The 19283-nt window shown below is 43.2% G+C and overlaps 1 protein-coding gene across 1 annotated transcript in view; it reads left to right on the plus strand.

Annotated features, from left to right (window-relative positions):
• The window catches only part of dpp6a (dipeptidyl-peptidase 6a), a 656996-nt gene that overhangs the window by 635127 nt on the left and 2586 nt on the right, over window positions 1-19283 (plus strand). The window contains exons 22-25 of the mRNA XM_048605902.1: window positions 2242-2359; window positions 7434-7492; window positions 13609-13681; window positions 17633-17706. Coding sequence (XP_048461859.1) covers window positions 2242-2359; window positions 7434-7492; window positions 13609-13681; window positions 17633-17706 — 324 coding nt within the window. The remainder of the gene's footprint in view (window positions 1-2241; window positions 2360-7433; window positions 7493-13608; window positions 13682-17632; window positions 17707-19283) is intronic.

A 19283-nucleotide genomic window follows, 5' to 3' on the forward strand; every position in this document is an offset into this window, starting at 1 on the left:
CCTCAAAAGGCCCCTTTGTAATCCCACAACATTATGCCAGAGTTACAGCCAGCGTGTGCCAGTAAACCTGTGAATATTCAGCCCCAATTTATTCTTCTGTGCTAACAATGGTTACTTTATCCCATCATATGAAAATAAAATGGTCACTAGCAGTGCCACGACATAGTGTGCATGGTAACCATTTTTACTCCCTCCACCTCTAATACATGGGGGTAACCATGTGAACTATCTACAAATTGGTATCATCCTGATCAATCTGCCTGGTCTGAGTTTAATCAGCTTATTAAGAATGACATTTGACATGCCACCAATGGTCCAACTCATCAGCACCTTTTGTAATGTTCATATAAATTGGTGTTCCCTTTCTAAATTTGGTTCTCGTATCCTGGTCCTGATGACTGCATTTGAAAAACTTTGACCACATGTCTCTTTTTAGTAATACTTAAGATTCTGCACTACAAAACAATTATTTCATCTATAGGATGCACTGCAGCAACTCACCAAGTTTCTGTTGACAACATCTTTCAAACCTATTTCCACCTTGAAAATCATGAGCGCTGTATACATAAAAACACCCCCATCTGCAACTTTCCTTTCCAGTCACATGTGGTGCTGTCTTGGAACCAACTTGCGATTCCTTCATCATTACCATATCAAAATCCTGGAATTCTATATCCAATGGCACTGCAGGAATACCTACACACGATTCCAGTAGTCGAAAAAGGCACCTTATGACCACCTTTCAAAGGCAATTAGGTACAGGCAATAAATCCTGGCCTTACTCAAGCTTGAAGAATGCGTTGAGAAAAACGTTGTATTTAAGAATTGTTCAACGTAGGGATCTTGAGAGCGATTGGAGACGCATCACTAAAGTCCCACAGTGATTCCATTGGCCAATATAAGCTGCTGCAATTGTCTTTTATTTATATTCGCTCATTGTACTTAGGTATCACTGATTGACCAGCATTTATTACCCTTCCTTAGTTGCCCTTGAGAAGGTAATGGTGAGCTGCCTACTTGAACCACTGCAGTTCACGTGCTCGGGGTTGACCCACAGTGTCCTTAGGGAAGAAATTCCAGGATTTTGACTCAGTGACTGAGGGAACGGTGATATATTTCCAAGTCAGGATGGTGAATGGCTTGGAGATGGTGGTGATCCCATATAGCTGCTGTCCTTGTCCTTCTAGATGGAAGAGGTCATGGGTCTGGAAAGTGCTGCCTAAGGATCTTTGGTGAATTTCTGCAATGCATCTTGTAGGTGGTACACACTGCTACTACTGAGTTTTGGTGGTGAGGGGAGTGGATGCTTGTGGATGCGGTGCCAATCAAGTGGGCTGCTTTGTCTTAGATGGTGTCAAGTCTCTGAAAGTTGTGGTAGCTGCACCAATCCAGGCAAGTGGGGAGTATTCCACCCTATTTCTGACTTGTGCCTTGTAGATGATGGACAGGTTTTGGAGAGTCAAGAGGGGAGTTACTCACCATAGTATTTCTAGCCTCTGAATTACTCTTGCAGCCACTGTATTTATGTGGCAAGTCCAGTTTAGTTTCTGCTCAAAAGTAAACCCAAGGATGTTGATAGTAGGGGACTCATGATGTTGTGCTGATGGTTAGATTGTCTCTTATTGAAGATTTTCATTGCCTGGCATTTGTGTGGAGTGATTATTATCTGCCACTTGTCAGCCCAAGCCTGGAAAATACTCAGGTCTTGTTGCATATGACCATGGATTGCTTCAGTATCTGAGGAGTTGTGAATGGTGCTGAACATTGTGCAATCGTTGGTGAATATCCCTACTTCTGATCATATGATGGAGGGAAGGTCATTGATGAAGTGGCTGAAGATGGTTGGGCCTAGGACACTACCCCGAGGAACTCCTGCAGTGATGTCCTGGAGCTGAGATGATTGACCTCCAATAACCACAACCATCTTTTTATGTGTCAGATATGACTCCAACCAGTGGAGAGTTTGCCCCCTGATACCCATTGATTGCAGTTTTTCTTGACCTCCTTGATGCCCCACTCAGTTGAAGTCAATAACAAGGGGAAAGCTTTACAATCCAACAAGAATAGATAACATGTTTACATAATGACAAGAAAATGTCATGATAATTCCAGTGTGTTCGTGAGCAGCTTGAAATGGACTTGACAAGAATTATCTCTTTGTCTATTGACACAATGCTGTATGCACTTAAAGTGTGAATTACGTTATGTGGAATATTGACTTTTTGTGTTTGCTTTCTGTAGGCTTATGGTGGTTACTTGAGTTTGATGCTGCTTACCACAGAAAAAGAATTTGATAAAAAAAATACCGTATTCAAGTGCGGAATAGCACTTTCTCCAATCACAGACTTTAAACTCTACGGTAGGTGTCAACTTACAAAATTCACTGTGCCAGCCCATCTGAAACTGTGAGCTGCCAGTTCAACAATGCCAGTGTTCTCTTGGTTAACTTGTAACTTCTATTACCTTCGAAACTTTGCTTATTTTCTACCACACAAAGCACCATGCATCCATTACTCCTGGTCTATGTTGATCCCCTTCCTCAAACTCAAAACTCTCAATGTTTAAACGCCTTTTTTGTTCTCACCCTTTAAGACCTGTGTCACCTTCCAGCCCAAGAGCCCCACATAATCCCTGACCCTTTGACATCTTCCCCTCCCTTCGTCTCACCATTGACGACAGTGATTTCAACCCTCCAGGCCTGTAATTGAAATTCCTTCCCTAAGCCTCTGCACATCCCTCTCCAGCAGCAATGCCTTCTTTTGATCAAGCTTCTAGGTATCCCTCCAGACCTGTTCTCTCTTACACCTCTGCAAAGTGGTGTGCTTTGTTTACCTTGATTTTCACAAGTTATGGCTCATTGGCTTGGTTACTGTAAAATAAGTGTTTCTGTTAGTCTGTACTGTGCTCTATGCTCTGATTGAATAGGCACACCAAAAGCAAAATAACTAAGTGGTGAGATAACAAGGTGTAGAGCTGGATGAACACAGCAGGCCAAGCAGCATCAGAGGAGCAGGAAAGCTGACATTTCGGGCCTAGATCCTTCTTCAGAAATGGGTGAGGCGAAAGGGGTTCTGAAATAAATAGGGAGAGAGGGGGAGGCGGATAGAAGATGGATAGAGGAGAAGATAGGTGGAGAGGAGGCAGACAGGTCAAAGAGGCGGGGATGGAGCCAGTAAAGGTGAGTGTAGGTGGGGAGTTAAGGAGGGGATAGGTCAGTCCAGGGAGGATGGACAGGTCAAGGGAGCGGGATGAGGCTAGTAGGTAGGAGATGGGGGTGGGGCTTGAGGTGGCAGGAGGGGATAAGTGGGAGGAAGGACAGGTTAGGGAGGCGGGGACAAGCTGGGCTGGTTTTGGGATACAGTCGGGGGGAGGGGAAATTTTGAAGCTTGTGAAGTCCACATTGATACCATTGGGCTGTAGGGTTGCCAAGCGGAATATGAGGTGCTGTTCCTACAACCTTCGGGTGGTATTGTTGTGGCACTGCAGGAGGCCCAGGATGGACATGTCATCTGAGGAATGGGAGGGGGAGTTGAAATGGTTCGCGACTGGGAGGTGCAGTTGTTTAGTGCGGACCGAGCGTAGGTGTTCCGCAAAGCGGTTGCCAAGCCTCCGCTTGGTTTCCCCGATGTAGAGAAGGCCACAATGGGAACAGCGGACACAGTATACCACATTAGCAGATGTGCAGGTGAACATCTGCTTGATGTGGAAAGTCTTCTTGGGGCCTGGGATGGGGGTGAGGGAGGAGGTATGGGGGCCGGTGTAGCACTTCCTGCAGTTGCAGGGAAAAGTGCCGGGTGTGGTGGGGCTGGAGGTGAGTGTGGAGCGGACAAGGGAGTCTCGGAGAGAGTGGTCCCTCCGGAAAGCAGATAAGGGTGGGGAGGGAAAAATGTCTTTCATGGTGGGGTCAGATTGCAGATGGCGGAAGTGTCGGAGGATGATGCATTGGATAACTAAGTGGTGGTTCGTTATTGCAATCGGCTGGAACAAAGTCATAAAGACTGTTTTATTTCTTATACTTTATTTTATTTCAGTAAAGGCTGTTTATTTGACTCCTGGATTGACTATATTTCCTTAAATGTTGGACCAGTAAAAATACATCCTAGCCTTTAGGAGATGTTAAACCCAGTTACAAGGTTGGATTTCAGTGCTGCTTTATGAAAAAGATAGGAGGGAATTGGACAATTCAACCCAAAGGCTAAAAATGGGACTAATGATTTTTATGCAGCTATACCAGATGGGTGATGCGGTAGAATTAAGTAGTAGCAGTAGAGCAGAAGCACAATTTAAACTAGCAAAAGATAAATTTAGAATTGATATCCATTTTTTTTAACAAGCAGTGATCAACATATAGATTAAACTTATAGACTTAGAATAAACAACGTATAGAATAAACTTCTAGAGAGTTTAATGAAGACTATAAGTCTGGAATCAGTTAGGAAATAATTGGATGCTGAAGTGAGCAGCGTTTAATTGTTTTTTGAATGCAAAAATTTAGATCAACCAAATAGCCTTTCTCATGTATAGTTGCCCATGATCTTGTGAGTGAGGCTAAGCTCTGCATGACTTCCCTCCTTACTTCGAGTTTCCTGATGTTAAACCTGTGTTCCTTGTTTTGAACCCTGTCGTCATGATAGGAGCATAGGAACAGAAAGAGGCCATTCAGTTCCTCGAGCCTGTTCTATTATTCAGTGAGATCAAGGCTAATTTGTGGCCTAACTCCATAAACCTACTGTAGTGATTGTAATGAGGTCAGCCAGGTGGACCTCATAGAATATGAGCTCCCTGATTGAGGCTGTTAACCTGGTCCAATCAGGGAGCCCTGGCTGACAGATATAAAACAGGAGTGTCAAAGGTTCTGTTCGCTCAGAGAGCTGGCTCTGAGGGAGCTGGATCAGTGTCAAGGACTCTCCATCTGTAAATATAAAGGGTGACTTGGTAGCAGGATACCGGCCCCTTGGAGTTATTTTACCTACCTTTGGCCTATATTGCTTCATACCTTTACTTAACAAAAACATTCTCTTTCTCAAATTTAAAACTAACAACTAATCCAACATCCACTGCCATTTGTGGAAGAACATTGTCAACATCTACCACCCTTTATTTAGCAAAGTGCTCCCTAACATCTCTGCTGAATGGTCTGGCCCTAATTCTTGACTAGTTCTAGAATCGTCAACCAGTAGAAACAGTTTATCTTCATCTACTCTGTCTTTTCCTGTTTATGTCTTGAAGACATCAATCAGATCACCCCTTAACCTTCCAAATTCTCGAGAAAACTGGTCTAATTTGTATAATTTCTCCTCATGACTGAAGCCCTGAAGCCCAGGTGTCATTTTTATTAACCTACATTGTACTGCTTCCAAGGTCAATATATCCTTCCTAAGGTTTGGAGCACAAATCTACTCCCAACATTCCAGGCGAGGTCTAACTAGGGTTTTGTATAATTGCAGCATAACTTCTGCAACCTTATACTCTAGTCCTCTAGATATGATGGACTACTCGCCTGGATAAAGGCATGTCCATTCCACTCTCAACCTCCAAAACCTCTATTAAAAAAAGTACTTTATTTGCCAAGGCAACAAGCCTAATATATTGGTAAAAGGTATTCTATTATTATCCTGGGGTCTGAATTTTCCAGGCAGTCATATACTTTATGAATCCGCCCTTTTATAGTTTGATGTTCACTCACTGCAACATTAAGATCAATCCTAATATTTATTATGAGTAGCCAGATCACTGGGTGGATCCTTCCTTCCTATCTCTGAGACGTATTGGTATAACCAGTAACCCAGCTGAGGGTCAGCTGAGTACAAGATAGATCAGCACTGGTGGTAAAACCAGATCAACCATTGGGAACAAAAACAAAGTTGCTGGAAAAGCTCAGCAGGTCTGGCAGCACCTGTGAAGGAAAAAACAGAGTTAACATTTCGGGTCTGGTGACCCTTCCTCAGAACCATTGGGAAGCTTGGGTTCCCATCTTTAACTCAATCCCAACTTTGATCATGCGGAAACGAATAAATCCAGAACTGGCTTCTCGTGAGATTACATTCAAACATGTCACATATTTGTATAACTTTCTGCCATTTTGACAGAGGTTGTATTTGCTGAAATTATGGATGTATGCATGCGTGTTATTCACTGGTGTATCCACTGTCACAATCTCTCTGTTGATTTGTAAAATCGATACTTCCTCCTCCCCAGTGCAGACAAATGAGGGAGATGATTGTAAAACAAACAACTGTGGATGCTGGAAATCTGAAACAGAAACAGAAATTACTGGAGAGACTCAGCAGGTCTGGCAGCATCTGTGGCGAGAGAAGCAAAGTTAATGTTTCAGTTCCAGTGACCCTTCTTCAGAACTGATGGTAGCTAGGAAAAGGTTGGTATATATGCTGAAGATAGGGATGGGTTGGGTGGGGGTTAAAGGAGTAAGTGAAAGGTGGAGATGAAGCACAGAGGAAGAGAAACACAGTTAGACAGACAAAGGGATGGATAATGGTGAGCCAGGGAGAAAGAAAAACTGATAATGGGAACTATAAGAATATGAAAATGGGTTGGCTGTGCTGAAAGCAGTCAATGTCATGGTAGGGCCTGGGGTGTTGGGGTGACTAAAAGACATGGATGAAGGTGTTCAGGCCCTAAGGATACTGCAGTGCTCCATTGAAGCTCAGCGCAAGCTGGAAGAACAGCATCACATTATCCACTGGGGACCCTGTAGCCTTCAGGACTCAATATCAAGTTCAATAATTTTAGGGCATGGACACCTTCTTCCATGTCATTTACCAATTCCCATATCCCAGGCCCCGTCATAACGTGGGCTGCTTTCAGCACAGCCAAGCCATTTTCACCTACTAATGGTTCCAATTATCAGTTTCTCTTTCTCCCTGGCTCACCATTATCCATGAAAACTGAAAGAACCATGGATGCTGTAGATCAGGAACAAAAGCAGAAGTTGCTCGAAAAGTTCAGCAGGTCTGGCAGCATCTGTGAAGAATAATCAGATTTCACTTTTCGGGTCCAGTGACCCTTCCTCAGAACTGTTCTGGACCCAAAACATGAACTCTGATTTTTTTCTTCACAGATACTGCCAAATCTGCTAAGCTTTTCAAGCAACTTATGTTTTTGTTCACCATTATCCATACCTTTGTTTGTCTAACAGTCTTTCTCTTCCTCTGGGTTCCATCACTTACTTCTTTATCCCCCCCACCTCCACCTCTGTGTTCAGGATATATACCAACCCTTTCCTACCTACCATCAGTTCTGAAGAAGGGGCACTGGACCTGAAACATTAATTCTATTTCTCTTGCCACAGATGCTGCCAGACCTGCTGAGTTTCTCCAGAAATTTTGGGTTTTTGAGAAGATTATTATTTTAGCTTTCTGTTTAGCTCTGCAGCTTTTCTTCGCACATCTGACCTGCCATTTCTTTCTTCACAGCCTCAGCATTCACCGAGCGATATTTTGGTACGCTCAGCAGAGCTGACAGAGGTTATGGGGTAAGTTCCATGAAATCTCATCTAAGTCTTTGGACTCTCTTCCTCTCGTTAAATATAAATGGACAGAACCTTTCACTGGATTTTTCACTCAATGTCCTGCACCTGAGCACAAAACCAGGACAAACCCCCTTTTGTTTGAGTTTGATAATGGAATGGGTGCCTCAGTCTCCACAATGCACCCAAATGCTAGAAGGATAGAAATTTTCTTGGTAACATTGATGTGCTGTCCTCCCTTTGACTATATTTTTGTTTCCTTTTCTTCTTAGGCATTTCAGCCACTGTACAGATAAGCATTTCATGAAGTATACAGAGCATTCCATTTGTTAATAATTCTACATTCTTCTCTCACATCCCTTTAATTGAGAAGGTTTGGCAGATAGCTTTAATCTATCTTCCCTGAATATTTAGCTCAGTGGTCCGAAAGGGTCAGTGAGTTTAATTGAATGTCATTGAAGCCATCACAGTACCTGCCTGTAATTATGAATGTCACATTAAGAATATAACTTTGTTGAATTGCACAAAGTGGGGGGCACGCAATAATTTTTTAGACTTCTACAGTAATGCATTGCTTGCTATTCTAAAAGACCTTTTGAAACGTTTGAGGTATTAAACCCATCTGCCTGCTCAGATGGATGCTATAGATCCCAGGGCGCTGTTTTGAAGGAGAGCAGAAGTGTTATCACTGGTGTGTTGGCCAGTATATATCCCTCAGTTAACACCACTTACAGTACAATTATCTGGTCATTAAGGTTTTGGAGTAGATCTGTAGCTCAGGTTGTGGATGTTGTGGTTGGTTGGCTCGCCAAGCTGGTTCGTTGTTGTGCAGACGTTTCATTATCTGGTCATTAGCACATGCTGGTTTGGGGACCTTGCTGCAGACAAATCATTAAATCATACAGGAGAGGTCCTTCAGCCCATCAAGTCCAGGATGTAACATAGCAAAGTTGATAAGGGGAAACCAATGGATATGGTTTATTTGGGCTTTCAAAGGGCCCATGTAAGAGGTTAGCACTCACATTAAAAGCATGTGGGATTGGGGGGTAATATTCATGGATAGAGAACTGGGATGTTGGCAGACAAGAAACAAAGAGCAGGACAAAACAGGTCTTTCTCAGGCAGTGAATATTGAGGTACCGCAGGGATCAGTGCTTGGACCCCAGATCCTCACATTATGGAACAATGATTTAGATGAGGGAACTAAATGTAATAGCTCCAAGTTTGGAGGCAACTTTAAAATTGAGTGGGAGGGTTGTGATTTGGACAGGCTGAGTGAGTGTGTAAATGTATGACAGATGCAGTGTAATGTGGACAAATGTAAACTTAGCCACTTTGGAAACAAAAACAGGAAGGCAGATTATTAAATGAATAGTAATAGATTGGGAAAGGGGGAGGTGCACTGAGAACTGGGTGTCCTTGTGCACCAGTCTCTGTAGGACCAGCAGGCAGTGAAAAAGGCAAATGGTACATTGTCCTTCATAGTGAGAGGATTCGAGTACAGGAGCAGGGATGTCTTATTGCAATTGTACAGAGCCTTAATGAGACCACACTGGATTATTGTCTCCTTATCTGAGGAAGGACCATTCCTACTATAGAGGGAGTGCAATGAAGATTTACCAGACTAATTCCTGGGATTACAGAACTGACATATGAGGAGAGACTGGATCAGTTAGGACTGTATTCACCAGAGTTTGGAGGAATGAGGGGGAGGTCTCCTAGAGATGTATAAAATTCTAACGGGATGAGACAGGGTAAATGCAGGACATTCTCAATGACCTGCGGGTCTCGAACCAGGATCACAGTCTAAGGATGCAGGTAAACCATTTAGGACTGAGATGAGGAGAAATTTCTTCACCCAGAGGGTGGATTTCTCTGCCACAAAAAGCAATTAAGGCTGAAACATTTTTCAAGAAGAAGATAGAAATAGTTCTTAATGCTAAAGGGATCAATGGGTATGACGCGAAAGCAGGAACAGGGCAGTGAGTTGGATGATCAGCCATGATCATATTGAATGGCAGAACAGGCTTTAAGGGCTAATTAACCTACACCTGCCCTATTTTCTATGTTTCCAGTACGATGCATAGATGAAGTGTTGTTGCAACTTTACTAGGTGTGTTCTAAAGGCTTTTTGATGAATTAATCATTTTATGCAGTTTTAGCTTGGTAAAGGTAAAGTCACCATAATCTTACCAGACCATAGGACTGCTCTCCCATTGGAGAGAAGTGAGTGGTGATGGTTTAACATAAGGTGAGGGGAAAGGTTGAGAAGGAGAGTCCTTCATGGTAACCTCAGACAATGCAGGAACTGAACCCAAGTTTTTGGGGCTACTCAGCATTGTAAACCAGCTGTCCAGCCAACTGAGCTAATCAACCTGCTTTTTTAACTTGCCAGACTTTCTTAAGAAGTTTTTTCATTTTAAAAACTGATCCCTGAGGTCCAGCTCCCTTGAATTCACCTGCTAAGAATGGAAGTGAATTGATTTCCAAATGGCAAGTTGTTTCTATCCATTGTGCCCACTACAAAAAGCCCCTCAGTGTGGGTGTACCTGAGTTGCTGAGTGAGAGAGATTAAAGTGAGTGTATCTAGAGCTGGAGAATGGTTATTTAGTTAAAAACAAATCACAACCTGCATAACAGGAATTGTGGAATTATGGGGCACTGGCAGCAAGAGGTTACAGAGGTGAAGAGCATTCTTGGGACAGTTAAAAGTATATTAGACTGTGTAAGTAAAGGCAATTGTTACTGCCATGTGAGATTGGTGCGGTGAACCAGTATAAGTCCTTGGTAGGGTCTTGTATCTCAGCACACCAAAGGATTCAATTCTACTGCACAAAAGGCAATAATGAATAACTAGTCACATTTGCTCTAGAACTGCTGACTACTGAGGGGCACTCTTACAGGCAAGAGGAGAGAGGTTTGCATGTATTTGGAGAGTTAACTCCCCTAAAGGTGACATCAGCTTGGAATCCCAGTGTTATCTGTATCCGAGACAACAAGGTGCAGGGCTGGATGAACACAGCAGGCCAAGCAGCATCATAGGAGCAGAGAGGCTATTACGAGAGAGTTGCAGTGGGAGAGAGATCCCCTGAGGTTTGTCCGGAGGGAGGAGGGTAACTTCTTCAGGCGAGGCATCCTTAGAAGAGGCTTCGCAGTGGGGTTAAAATTGAATCAGAGATAGTAGGAACTGCAGATGCTGGAGAATCCGAGACAACAAGGTGCAGGGCTGGATGAACACAGCAGGCCAAGCAGCATCATAGGAGCAGAGAGGCTATTACAAGAGAGTTGCAGTGGGAGAGAGATCCCCTGAGGTTTGTCCGGAGGGAGGAGGGTAACTTCTTCAGGCTAGGCATCCTTAGAAGAGGCTTCGCAGTGGGGTTATCTGTATCCTGCTTTCTTCTGGGTTTATGTGAGGTGAGTGAAAGGGGAGAGGGGCATCTCATTAGATGAAAGTGCATTAGGATGGCAGAACAGAGTGCAGAATGCAGAGCGACAGCTGCAGAGAAGGTGCACAGAGAGAGAGAGATCAACGTTAATATTTGTAAGGTCCATTCAAAAGTCTCATAACAGTGGGGAAGAAGCTGTTATTTAATCCGTTCAGTGCAAGTAGAGGGTCTGTTCTCCCCACATTCCTGTGCACCAGTGCCTCACACTGTCACTGCAGGTGGCGACTGGCACAAAACAAAAACAGAAATTGCTGGAAAAGCTCAGCAGGTCTGGCAGTATCTGTGGAAAAAAAAGTCAGAGTTAATGTTTCAGGTCTTAACTGGAACATGTTTCCTCCTGGAAACATGATTGGTCCCTGATGGAATAGCTGGGTCAGCATTGCTACCCTTCCCTCAGTCTCTACCCACCTCAACTCTCAACTCTGCATCTCATCTCTACTGAATCCCTACAGTGTGGAAACAGGCCCTTCAGCCCAACAAGTCCACACCGACCCTCAGAGCAACGCACCCAGACCCATCCACCATCTAATCTACACATCCCTGAATACTTACGGGCAGTTTAGAATGGCCAGTCCACCTACCCTGCACATCTTTGGACTGTGGGAGGAAACCAGAGCACCCAGAGGAAACCCACACAGACATGGGGAGAATGTGCAAACTCCACACAGACAGTTCCCTGAAGGTGGAATCAAACCTGGGTCCCTGGTGCTGTGAGGCAGCAGTGCTAACCACTGTGCCACCGTGCTGCCAGAGAAGAGAGAAGAGAGACGAGAGACGAGAGAAGAGAAAAGAGAAGAGAGACGAGAGGAGAAGAGAAGAGAGAGAAGATAAAGACTAAAGAGATTTAGGTGTTTGTAATGACTAGTATAGAGAGAAGAGACTGTGACTGTAAGGCATTTGAAAAGGCAGTAGCAATACATAAGAGTTGGCTGTTCAGATGGGAGGTGAATAAATGGAACTCCAAGGTGTGTTGATCTGAGCAGTGCTGTGTAAGAGAATGCTGATGTAATAATATTGAACCCACTTCCGTCTAGCAGGCCAAGAAAAGCCGTGGGAACACCACCACATTCACCATCCTGACTTGGAAATATATCTTCCCTGGAGAGTGGAGGATGAGCGGTGACCTCAAAGAAGTTTATAAAATCATGAGGCACATGGATAGGGTGAACAGTCAAGGTCTTTTCCCCACAGTAAGGGAGTCTAACACTAGAGTGTGAATGTTTAAGGTGAGAGAAGAAAGATTTTAAGGGGATCCAAGGGGCAGCTTTTTCATGCAGAGGGTGGTGCGTATATGAAATGAACTGCCAGAGGAGGTGGTGGGAGGCTGGTACAATTAAAACATTTAAAAAGCATCTGGATGGGTACATGAATAGGAAGGGTTTAGATGGATATGAGCCAAATGCTGCAAATGGGACTAGATTAATGTAGAATATCTGGTCGTCATGGACAAGTTGGACTGAAGGGTCTGTTCCCATGCTGTAGAAATCTGTGACTCAATGACTCTATATTGACATTCATTCACAGCTTATGGTGTGTGGCACGGTGGCTCAGTGGTTAGCGCTGCTGCCTCACAGTGCCAGGGACCTGGGTTCAATTCCACCCTTGCGCAACTGTCTGTGTGGAGTTTGCACATTCTCCCCATGTCTATGTGGGTTTCCTCCCACAAGCCAAAGATGTGCAGCTTAGGTGGATTGGCCATGGGGCAATGTGGGGTTACAGGGAAAGGGTAGTGGGTTGGGTCTGGGTGGGATGCTCTTTGGAAGGTCGGTGTGGGCTTGTTGGGCTGAATGGCCTGCTTCCGTGTTGTAGGGATTCTATTAAAAAGCAGTTGTTGGGTCCCTCCCTAACAGCATTGTGTACCTACAGTATATGGACTGCAGTGGCTCAAGAAGATAGCTGACCACCAACTATTTACTAGCGATGGGCAATAAATATTGGCCATCTAGTGACACCCACAACCCATGCGTGAGCAGGAGAAGTGCTTACCTGGTCTGACCTATGTGTGACTCGGAACCCACAGAAAAGGGGTTGGCTCTTAACAATTAGAAATAGGCAATAAGTGGTAGTTTAGTCAGCAATACCCACAACCCATGGACAGATAAAACATAAACAAATGGTTCCAGTTGGAACCAAATCTGGGGGAATCCACCTTTCCTGTCTGAGAGGAGCTCCCTCTTCTCGAAATTTGTTTCAGTCGGTGGTTCATGTTGCTAAGTCAAAACATTCTGTTGCAGCCAGCCAGTGAATGTATTCTTAAAATTTCTGACACTTCAACATTTCTCCTTTAGCAAATAATTCGTTTTACCAGCTGTAAGTTTTCAATGCATTTTTTTTTGCAAGAATGGGAGATCCTGTAGAAGGATAAATTGCTGCACAAATGTAGATATACTGTTAGTTTACTCTTCATGTCCCTGTAAGAAAGGGAAAGTAAGTGACTGACATAAAAGCAGTAAATGGGGTGTGTGACAGCATCTGTGGAAATACAGAGTTAAAGTTTCAGGCTGTACTAACATATTAATATCATAATTTAGATGGGTCCACTCAGAGTGTCCGGTCTCAATTAGATCAACCTCCATTGCTTGGTTGGAATAGAAAAGCTATTGTACCAAGATGGTATTAAACTTATGATCACTAATTATAGACACACTGAACACCTTCTTCCTGCTTCATTCGTAGATGTCGGAGTTAGAATACCGAGTGACCCGACTCCAAGAGGAGGAATTGTTGCTAATCCACGGAACTGCAGATGGTAAGAGCGCGGACAAGTGAAATTCCATGAGTTGTCAGTGACAGTCTCTGACCTGAAATTGTGCAGGAAGGTTTCTGTGGGAAGGTGGAGACATTCTGCTCACTGTCATGGTGATCAATCTCTGCTGACTACCTCAGCTGAACCCTAGCAAAGCCTAGTTGTTCCTCAAATGGTGACTGGTTGGTTTTCAAAGTTCAATTGCAAGCACTCACTTTGCTCAGAATTCCTCTGCTGTTGCCCCATCAGCCTCAGTTGCAGGTTCACAGCCAGGAAGTACCTTTATACGCAGACCAGGCACAATGAACCTAATGGCCACTTGCTGCATCTTAATAACTTTTTGAATCTGAGGAAGAGTTAAAGACAAGGGTTAAAATTGAGAGACCAAGAAATTTTCCTACGTTTCCCTCTCCGTTGTCGCACAATTTAAGACAAGGACCCAAGACCATAAGATGTAGGAACAGAAGTTGGACATTCAGCCCTTTGAGCCTGGTCCACTATTCAGGGAGTTTGTGCTGATCTGATAATCCTCAACCCCACTTTCCTGCTTTTTCCCTCTAACTCTTGATTCCCTTTCAAATTAAACATCTCTCTTTCTCAACCTCAAACATCCATAATGACTCAATGTCAGTAGTCTTCTGCGGCACTTGTGTGAGGCATTCCAGAGAAACTTGGACGATTATGTGGATAGAAATCATGGACAAGGGTGAGGGGAAAAAAGCAGGAGATTTACACTCGGTAATGATGCTTGTTTAAAGAGCCATTGTGAGCACAGTGGACCGAATGGTCTCCTTCTGCTCCTTAACATTGCAGTGATTGGGTGTGATGTCGTCGGTGCCAATCCACTTCCTGCCATTTCTGGATGCAACACAGAGGGAGAACAACATCTTGGGAAAATACACTGTTTCCATGAAAATTCTATTACATGGACATGGGGTGCCCGGCAGCATCTAGGAAACAGGAGAACTTGGCTCCAGAAGTATTGTGCTTTAGATAGCACTTCTTGTGGGCATGGAAGAGAAGGAATGCTCCCCCTCCCTCCTGTCCCCTCAAGAAAGCCTACTAACTATCTCCTGCCCACAGCAGCCTCTCATAGCAACAATAATCAGTGACCTATTCTCAGCCAAGCCCCAAGCTCTCACCCCATTGTCACTGCAGGGAAGGGAAACAGGGAGAAATGTATAATGAGGTCCTGATTTAAATTAGCCAGGCCATTCATTCCCCTCACCCTCCCCAAAACCCTTGGCACATCGGGGTTCACAGATCCAGAACCATGAGATGGATTCCCAAGGCTTACACTCTTAAATGTTAAACTCCTTTAGGCCCAGCAACTGAATCCAAATTTACCTGAATGGGAACGTTTATGACTAAGGGCTCTTACAGCACTGTGGTAGCATCCCTACCTCTGAGTCCCACCTGTTCCAGAGATGCGTAATAACACATCTGAACAGGTTGATCAATAATATCTCAAGGTCTTTTTTGGTGCAACGGTAGTGTCCCTACCTCTCGACCAGGAAGCCTGGATTCTAATCCTGCACGCTCCAGAGATGTATAGTGATGTCTCTGAACAAGTTGATTAAACACATAAGTTTGAGACTCAGCAGTGGAAAACAGATTAAACAGCATTAGAGCTGTTGTCAAGCCCTTTGATATCAGACTGCAAGAATCTTGAAGGAAACATCCTTCAAAGAAACTCACAGCCGCTTAGTGAGAAACTCACTTCCATACCTGACAGATGCATAAAAGATGCAGCGAGTTGGTCCTGATGTCAAAGCAGGCCAGGCTGAGCATTTTGTGCAATTGTGCCCCAAATCACACCACTGCCCACAATATTCAGGCCACTTTAACATTCCGCCCTCAGGCTCTATGCATCTTGTATCTCTCAGATTTGCAGGATTAATCTAGATAATGACTGGAACTTGCAATGCAGTGGGTAATGTGCTGACTTCAAGTCTTACTCTAGGACTTGGTTGCCACAGAAGTTGTACTCATAACCTGGCCTAACAAGTTGAGCATCATTTTGCAAATCCTTCCAACATACGCTGATATGTTGTGTTCTTGTGTTGAATCTTGATTGCATAGACCTCCATTTCCTGAAGCAAGACTTGTTCCAGATTCTCCTCCATCAGTGAGCTGGCTTTGGGTATGCTGGACTCTTGCTGTGTATTTGCCCTACTTTGAATGAAGTAGACTGAATTTGTTATGAGAATCTCCTCAATCGATCTTTACTGTCTAGTTGAATTTTTCTGGGATATAACTGAACAGGATGACGGAAGACAATTAGAAACAACCATTTCAAATTCACACATTGAAGTGTTCAGAAGTGTTTGACCTGCTCACTGACAGTCAAATGATAATTATCTCATTATATGTCAACAGTTTGCTAAGAAAAGCAGGATATTATCCAATTACAGAAGTTTCAGTAACTTGAGGATGAGCTCTCTGATGTATCGCTATACATTTAGCCACATTTTCTGATACGAGAAATGATAGAATCTTAGTTTGAAGAGCAGTTCATTAAGTCTTAGATTACCTCGAACTCAAGTCAGAAGTGGTGGCATTAAATTTATCTTACAAGATGAGGGAAAGTCTATATTTTACAGAGCACAGTGGAAACCTCCAACAGGTTGCCCATGTTATAGACCAGACTAGACCCCCTCAAAATATTTTTATGAAGGTAGCCTAGACCCCCAAATTCTTCTTGTTTTAAGGTAGATGTGAAGTGCCATGTTCCAGATGTGACTGATCAAACTGCTCAACATTAAGCAAAACCAATTTATTTAAACACTGTATTTAAAATACATACAAAAGAAACAGGAATTTAGAATAATGTAACTATTGGAAAACTTAATGAAATAATAGATATAGTAACTATGACTAATTAACTGTTCCAACATAGTAACATCCCATGAACACACCCTTGGCAAAAAGGCAAATTTCGAAACAGATTCTCACATGCAGTTCTCCAGTGCAAGAGGAAAAAAAATCATCAAGAGAAAATTCAGAGCAAGTAGCAGCAAGGCGACATTCACTGAAGCTTTCAACTCTTTTGAGACCCCAAAGGCTTCAGCTTAAAACTAAACCTGAAAACTAAAAAACTAGAAAGCCTGGTCTGAGGGAGCTGGCCACACCCAGGTTACTTCCATTGTTCCAACTTCAACAGAAAACCTCACAAATTGTTCACGTTCTTTGTGACAGTTTGGCACCTCTGCCTTACAACCCGTTCAAAAAAAAAATAACCCAGGACAAAATAATCTCTTAAAGTGACAGCATTGTCACGCCCAGCATTGAAAGGAAGATGCTTTGGGGCACAGCACCCCAGTAAGCGATTTATTGGGAGAGGGTAAAGTCCAGATTTTCCAGAATGACATCAGGAGCAAAACATGAGAAGGTGACATTGCACTGGCAGGGCTTCTCTTTCCAAGAGTATCAAAGGTTAACGGAAAATATAATTGAGGTATTTCCGATGACAGAAAGAACTGATTGGGTACTTGAAGAGAAATTATTTATCTGGGTGGTGACTAAAGGAAAACAAAATCTTAAAATTGAAGCCAGGACATTCACGGCTATAGTCAGGAAGCATTTCTTCACAAAAAAGGTAGTGAAAATCTGGAACTCTGTCCTAAAATGCTGTTAAGTCAATTGAAAATGTCAGATCTGAAATCATTATATTTTAGTTTAGCCAAGGGTATTAAGTGACGGGTGAACCACAGCAGGTAAATGGGGGATACGATTCAGATCAGCCAAAATCTAATTGAATGGGGGAGGACGTTTGAAGGGCTGAATGGCCATTGATATAGTCTTCATGTTTTGTCGACCTTCCTTGCTATTTGTTCTTATTTCAAATCCTGATTATCATGCTGTTTATTTCCATTATTTGCTTCCTTTATTTCAGCTTTCAGGACTCAGTTTGTATCTCCTTGTATCTCATTACTCTCTCTTTTCCTCTTTCAGAAACTGTTCATTTCCAACATACAGCAGACCTTATAACTCACTTAATCAATGCAATGGCTAACTATTCATTGCAGGTATGTTATCTTTGCGTGCTTTACAGAGTTACTGCTTTGAATTATAATGGACACCGTTCCTTCTCAATCCACACAGTGGGATTTGAACCTGTGTACACTGATTAATAACCTGGATTGCTAGTCCACTGATATAACCACTATATCATGGGAGAGATGGTAGCACAGTGATAATGTGACTGGGCTAGTAATCTTGAGGCCCAAACTGATGGCTAATGCTAATTCAGAGAAGGTGAGGGAATTTGAATTCCATTAACAAACCTGGAATATAAAGTTAGTTTCAGTCACAGTGATCATGGCAACTATTGCCAATTGTTATATATTTAAAACAATTGATTCACTGATGTTACTGGGGGAAGAAAATCTGCCATCCTTATGTGGTCTGGCCTACATGTGACTCTAGTTGCACAGCAATGTGGTAGATTCTTAAATACCCTCTGAAATGGCCTGACAAGTCAGTTAGCTCAAGTTCAATGAGGGATGGACAGCCCAATACTAGTCTAGCCAGTGATGCCAACATTCCATGAAAGAATAAAGAAAAAGAAAGATTACGTGGATAAAATAGAGGACTTGAGATTGCTCTCCTTACAGCAGTGAAGGCTAAGAAAGAGATTTGATAGGGGTGTTTCAAATTGTGAAGGGTTTGGCGAGTGTAAATAAGGAGTAACTGTTTCCATTGGCTGAGGGATCATAAACCAAAGGGGTCAGATTGACGTTGGTTGGGTGAAAAAGCTGAGGGATCATGAGGAAATTGATGTAGGCAAACAACGTTTAGGATTTGTAATGACTGCCTGAGGGGCGATAGAGAAAGAATATGTATAGCAAACTTTGTTTTAACTGGCACCTTATAAACTGACACTCTTGATAAACTGGCAAAAGTTATATACCTCAGATGCCACAAAGTTTACTGTATTATCACAATGTCCAAGTAGTTAGTTGAGGGAGCAAGGGAGAAGGCTCTTTACCGGTAAGAATTATTTAAGGCAAAGTTGCATTACTACTTAAGTGATTTACGCTGTGGAGTATAACAGTGACATGTATACCCTCTGCATTACATTTCACTTACTTCTTATGTGTCTCTACATTGATTATGTGAACTTCATGATCAACTAGAATATTTGATCAACCGACACATTCCTGGCCCCATAGGTGCCAGTTAGTAAAAGGTTTGCTGTGGTTCATTTCAAAAATATATATGCTTGAAGGAGATAGAAGATTGTAGTGACACCACAAAGACAGGAAGGTGAGATTAACTGGGCTGCTCTATGAAGTTTCATAGAAGCCCTACAGTGTGGAAGCAGGCCATTCAGCCCAACAAGTCCACACCACTCCTCTGAAGAGCATCCCCACCAGATCCACCCCCCTACCCTATCCCTTAACCCTGCATTTCCCATGGCCAATCCAACTAGCCTGCACATCCCTGGGCACTATGGGGCAATTTAGCATGGCCAATCCACCCAACCGGCACATCTTTGGACTGTGGGAGGAAACCGGAACATCCAGAGAAAACCCACGCAGACATGGAGAGAATGTGCAAACTCCACACAGACAGGTCGTCCGAGGCTGGAATCAAACCCAAT

This window comes from Rhincodon typus, chromosome 2 (assembly GCF_021869965.1).
Source record: "Rhincodon typus isolate 14 chromosome 2, sRhiTyp1.1, whole genome shotgun sequence".
Taxonomy (NCBI): domain Eukaryota; kingdom Metazoa; phylum Chordata; class Chondrichthyes; order Orectolobiformes; family Rhincodontidae; genus Rhincodon; species Rhincodon typus.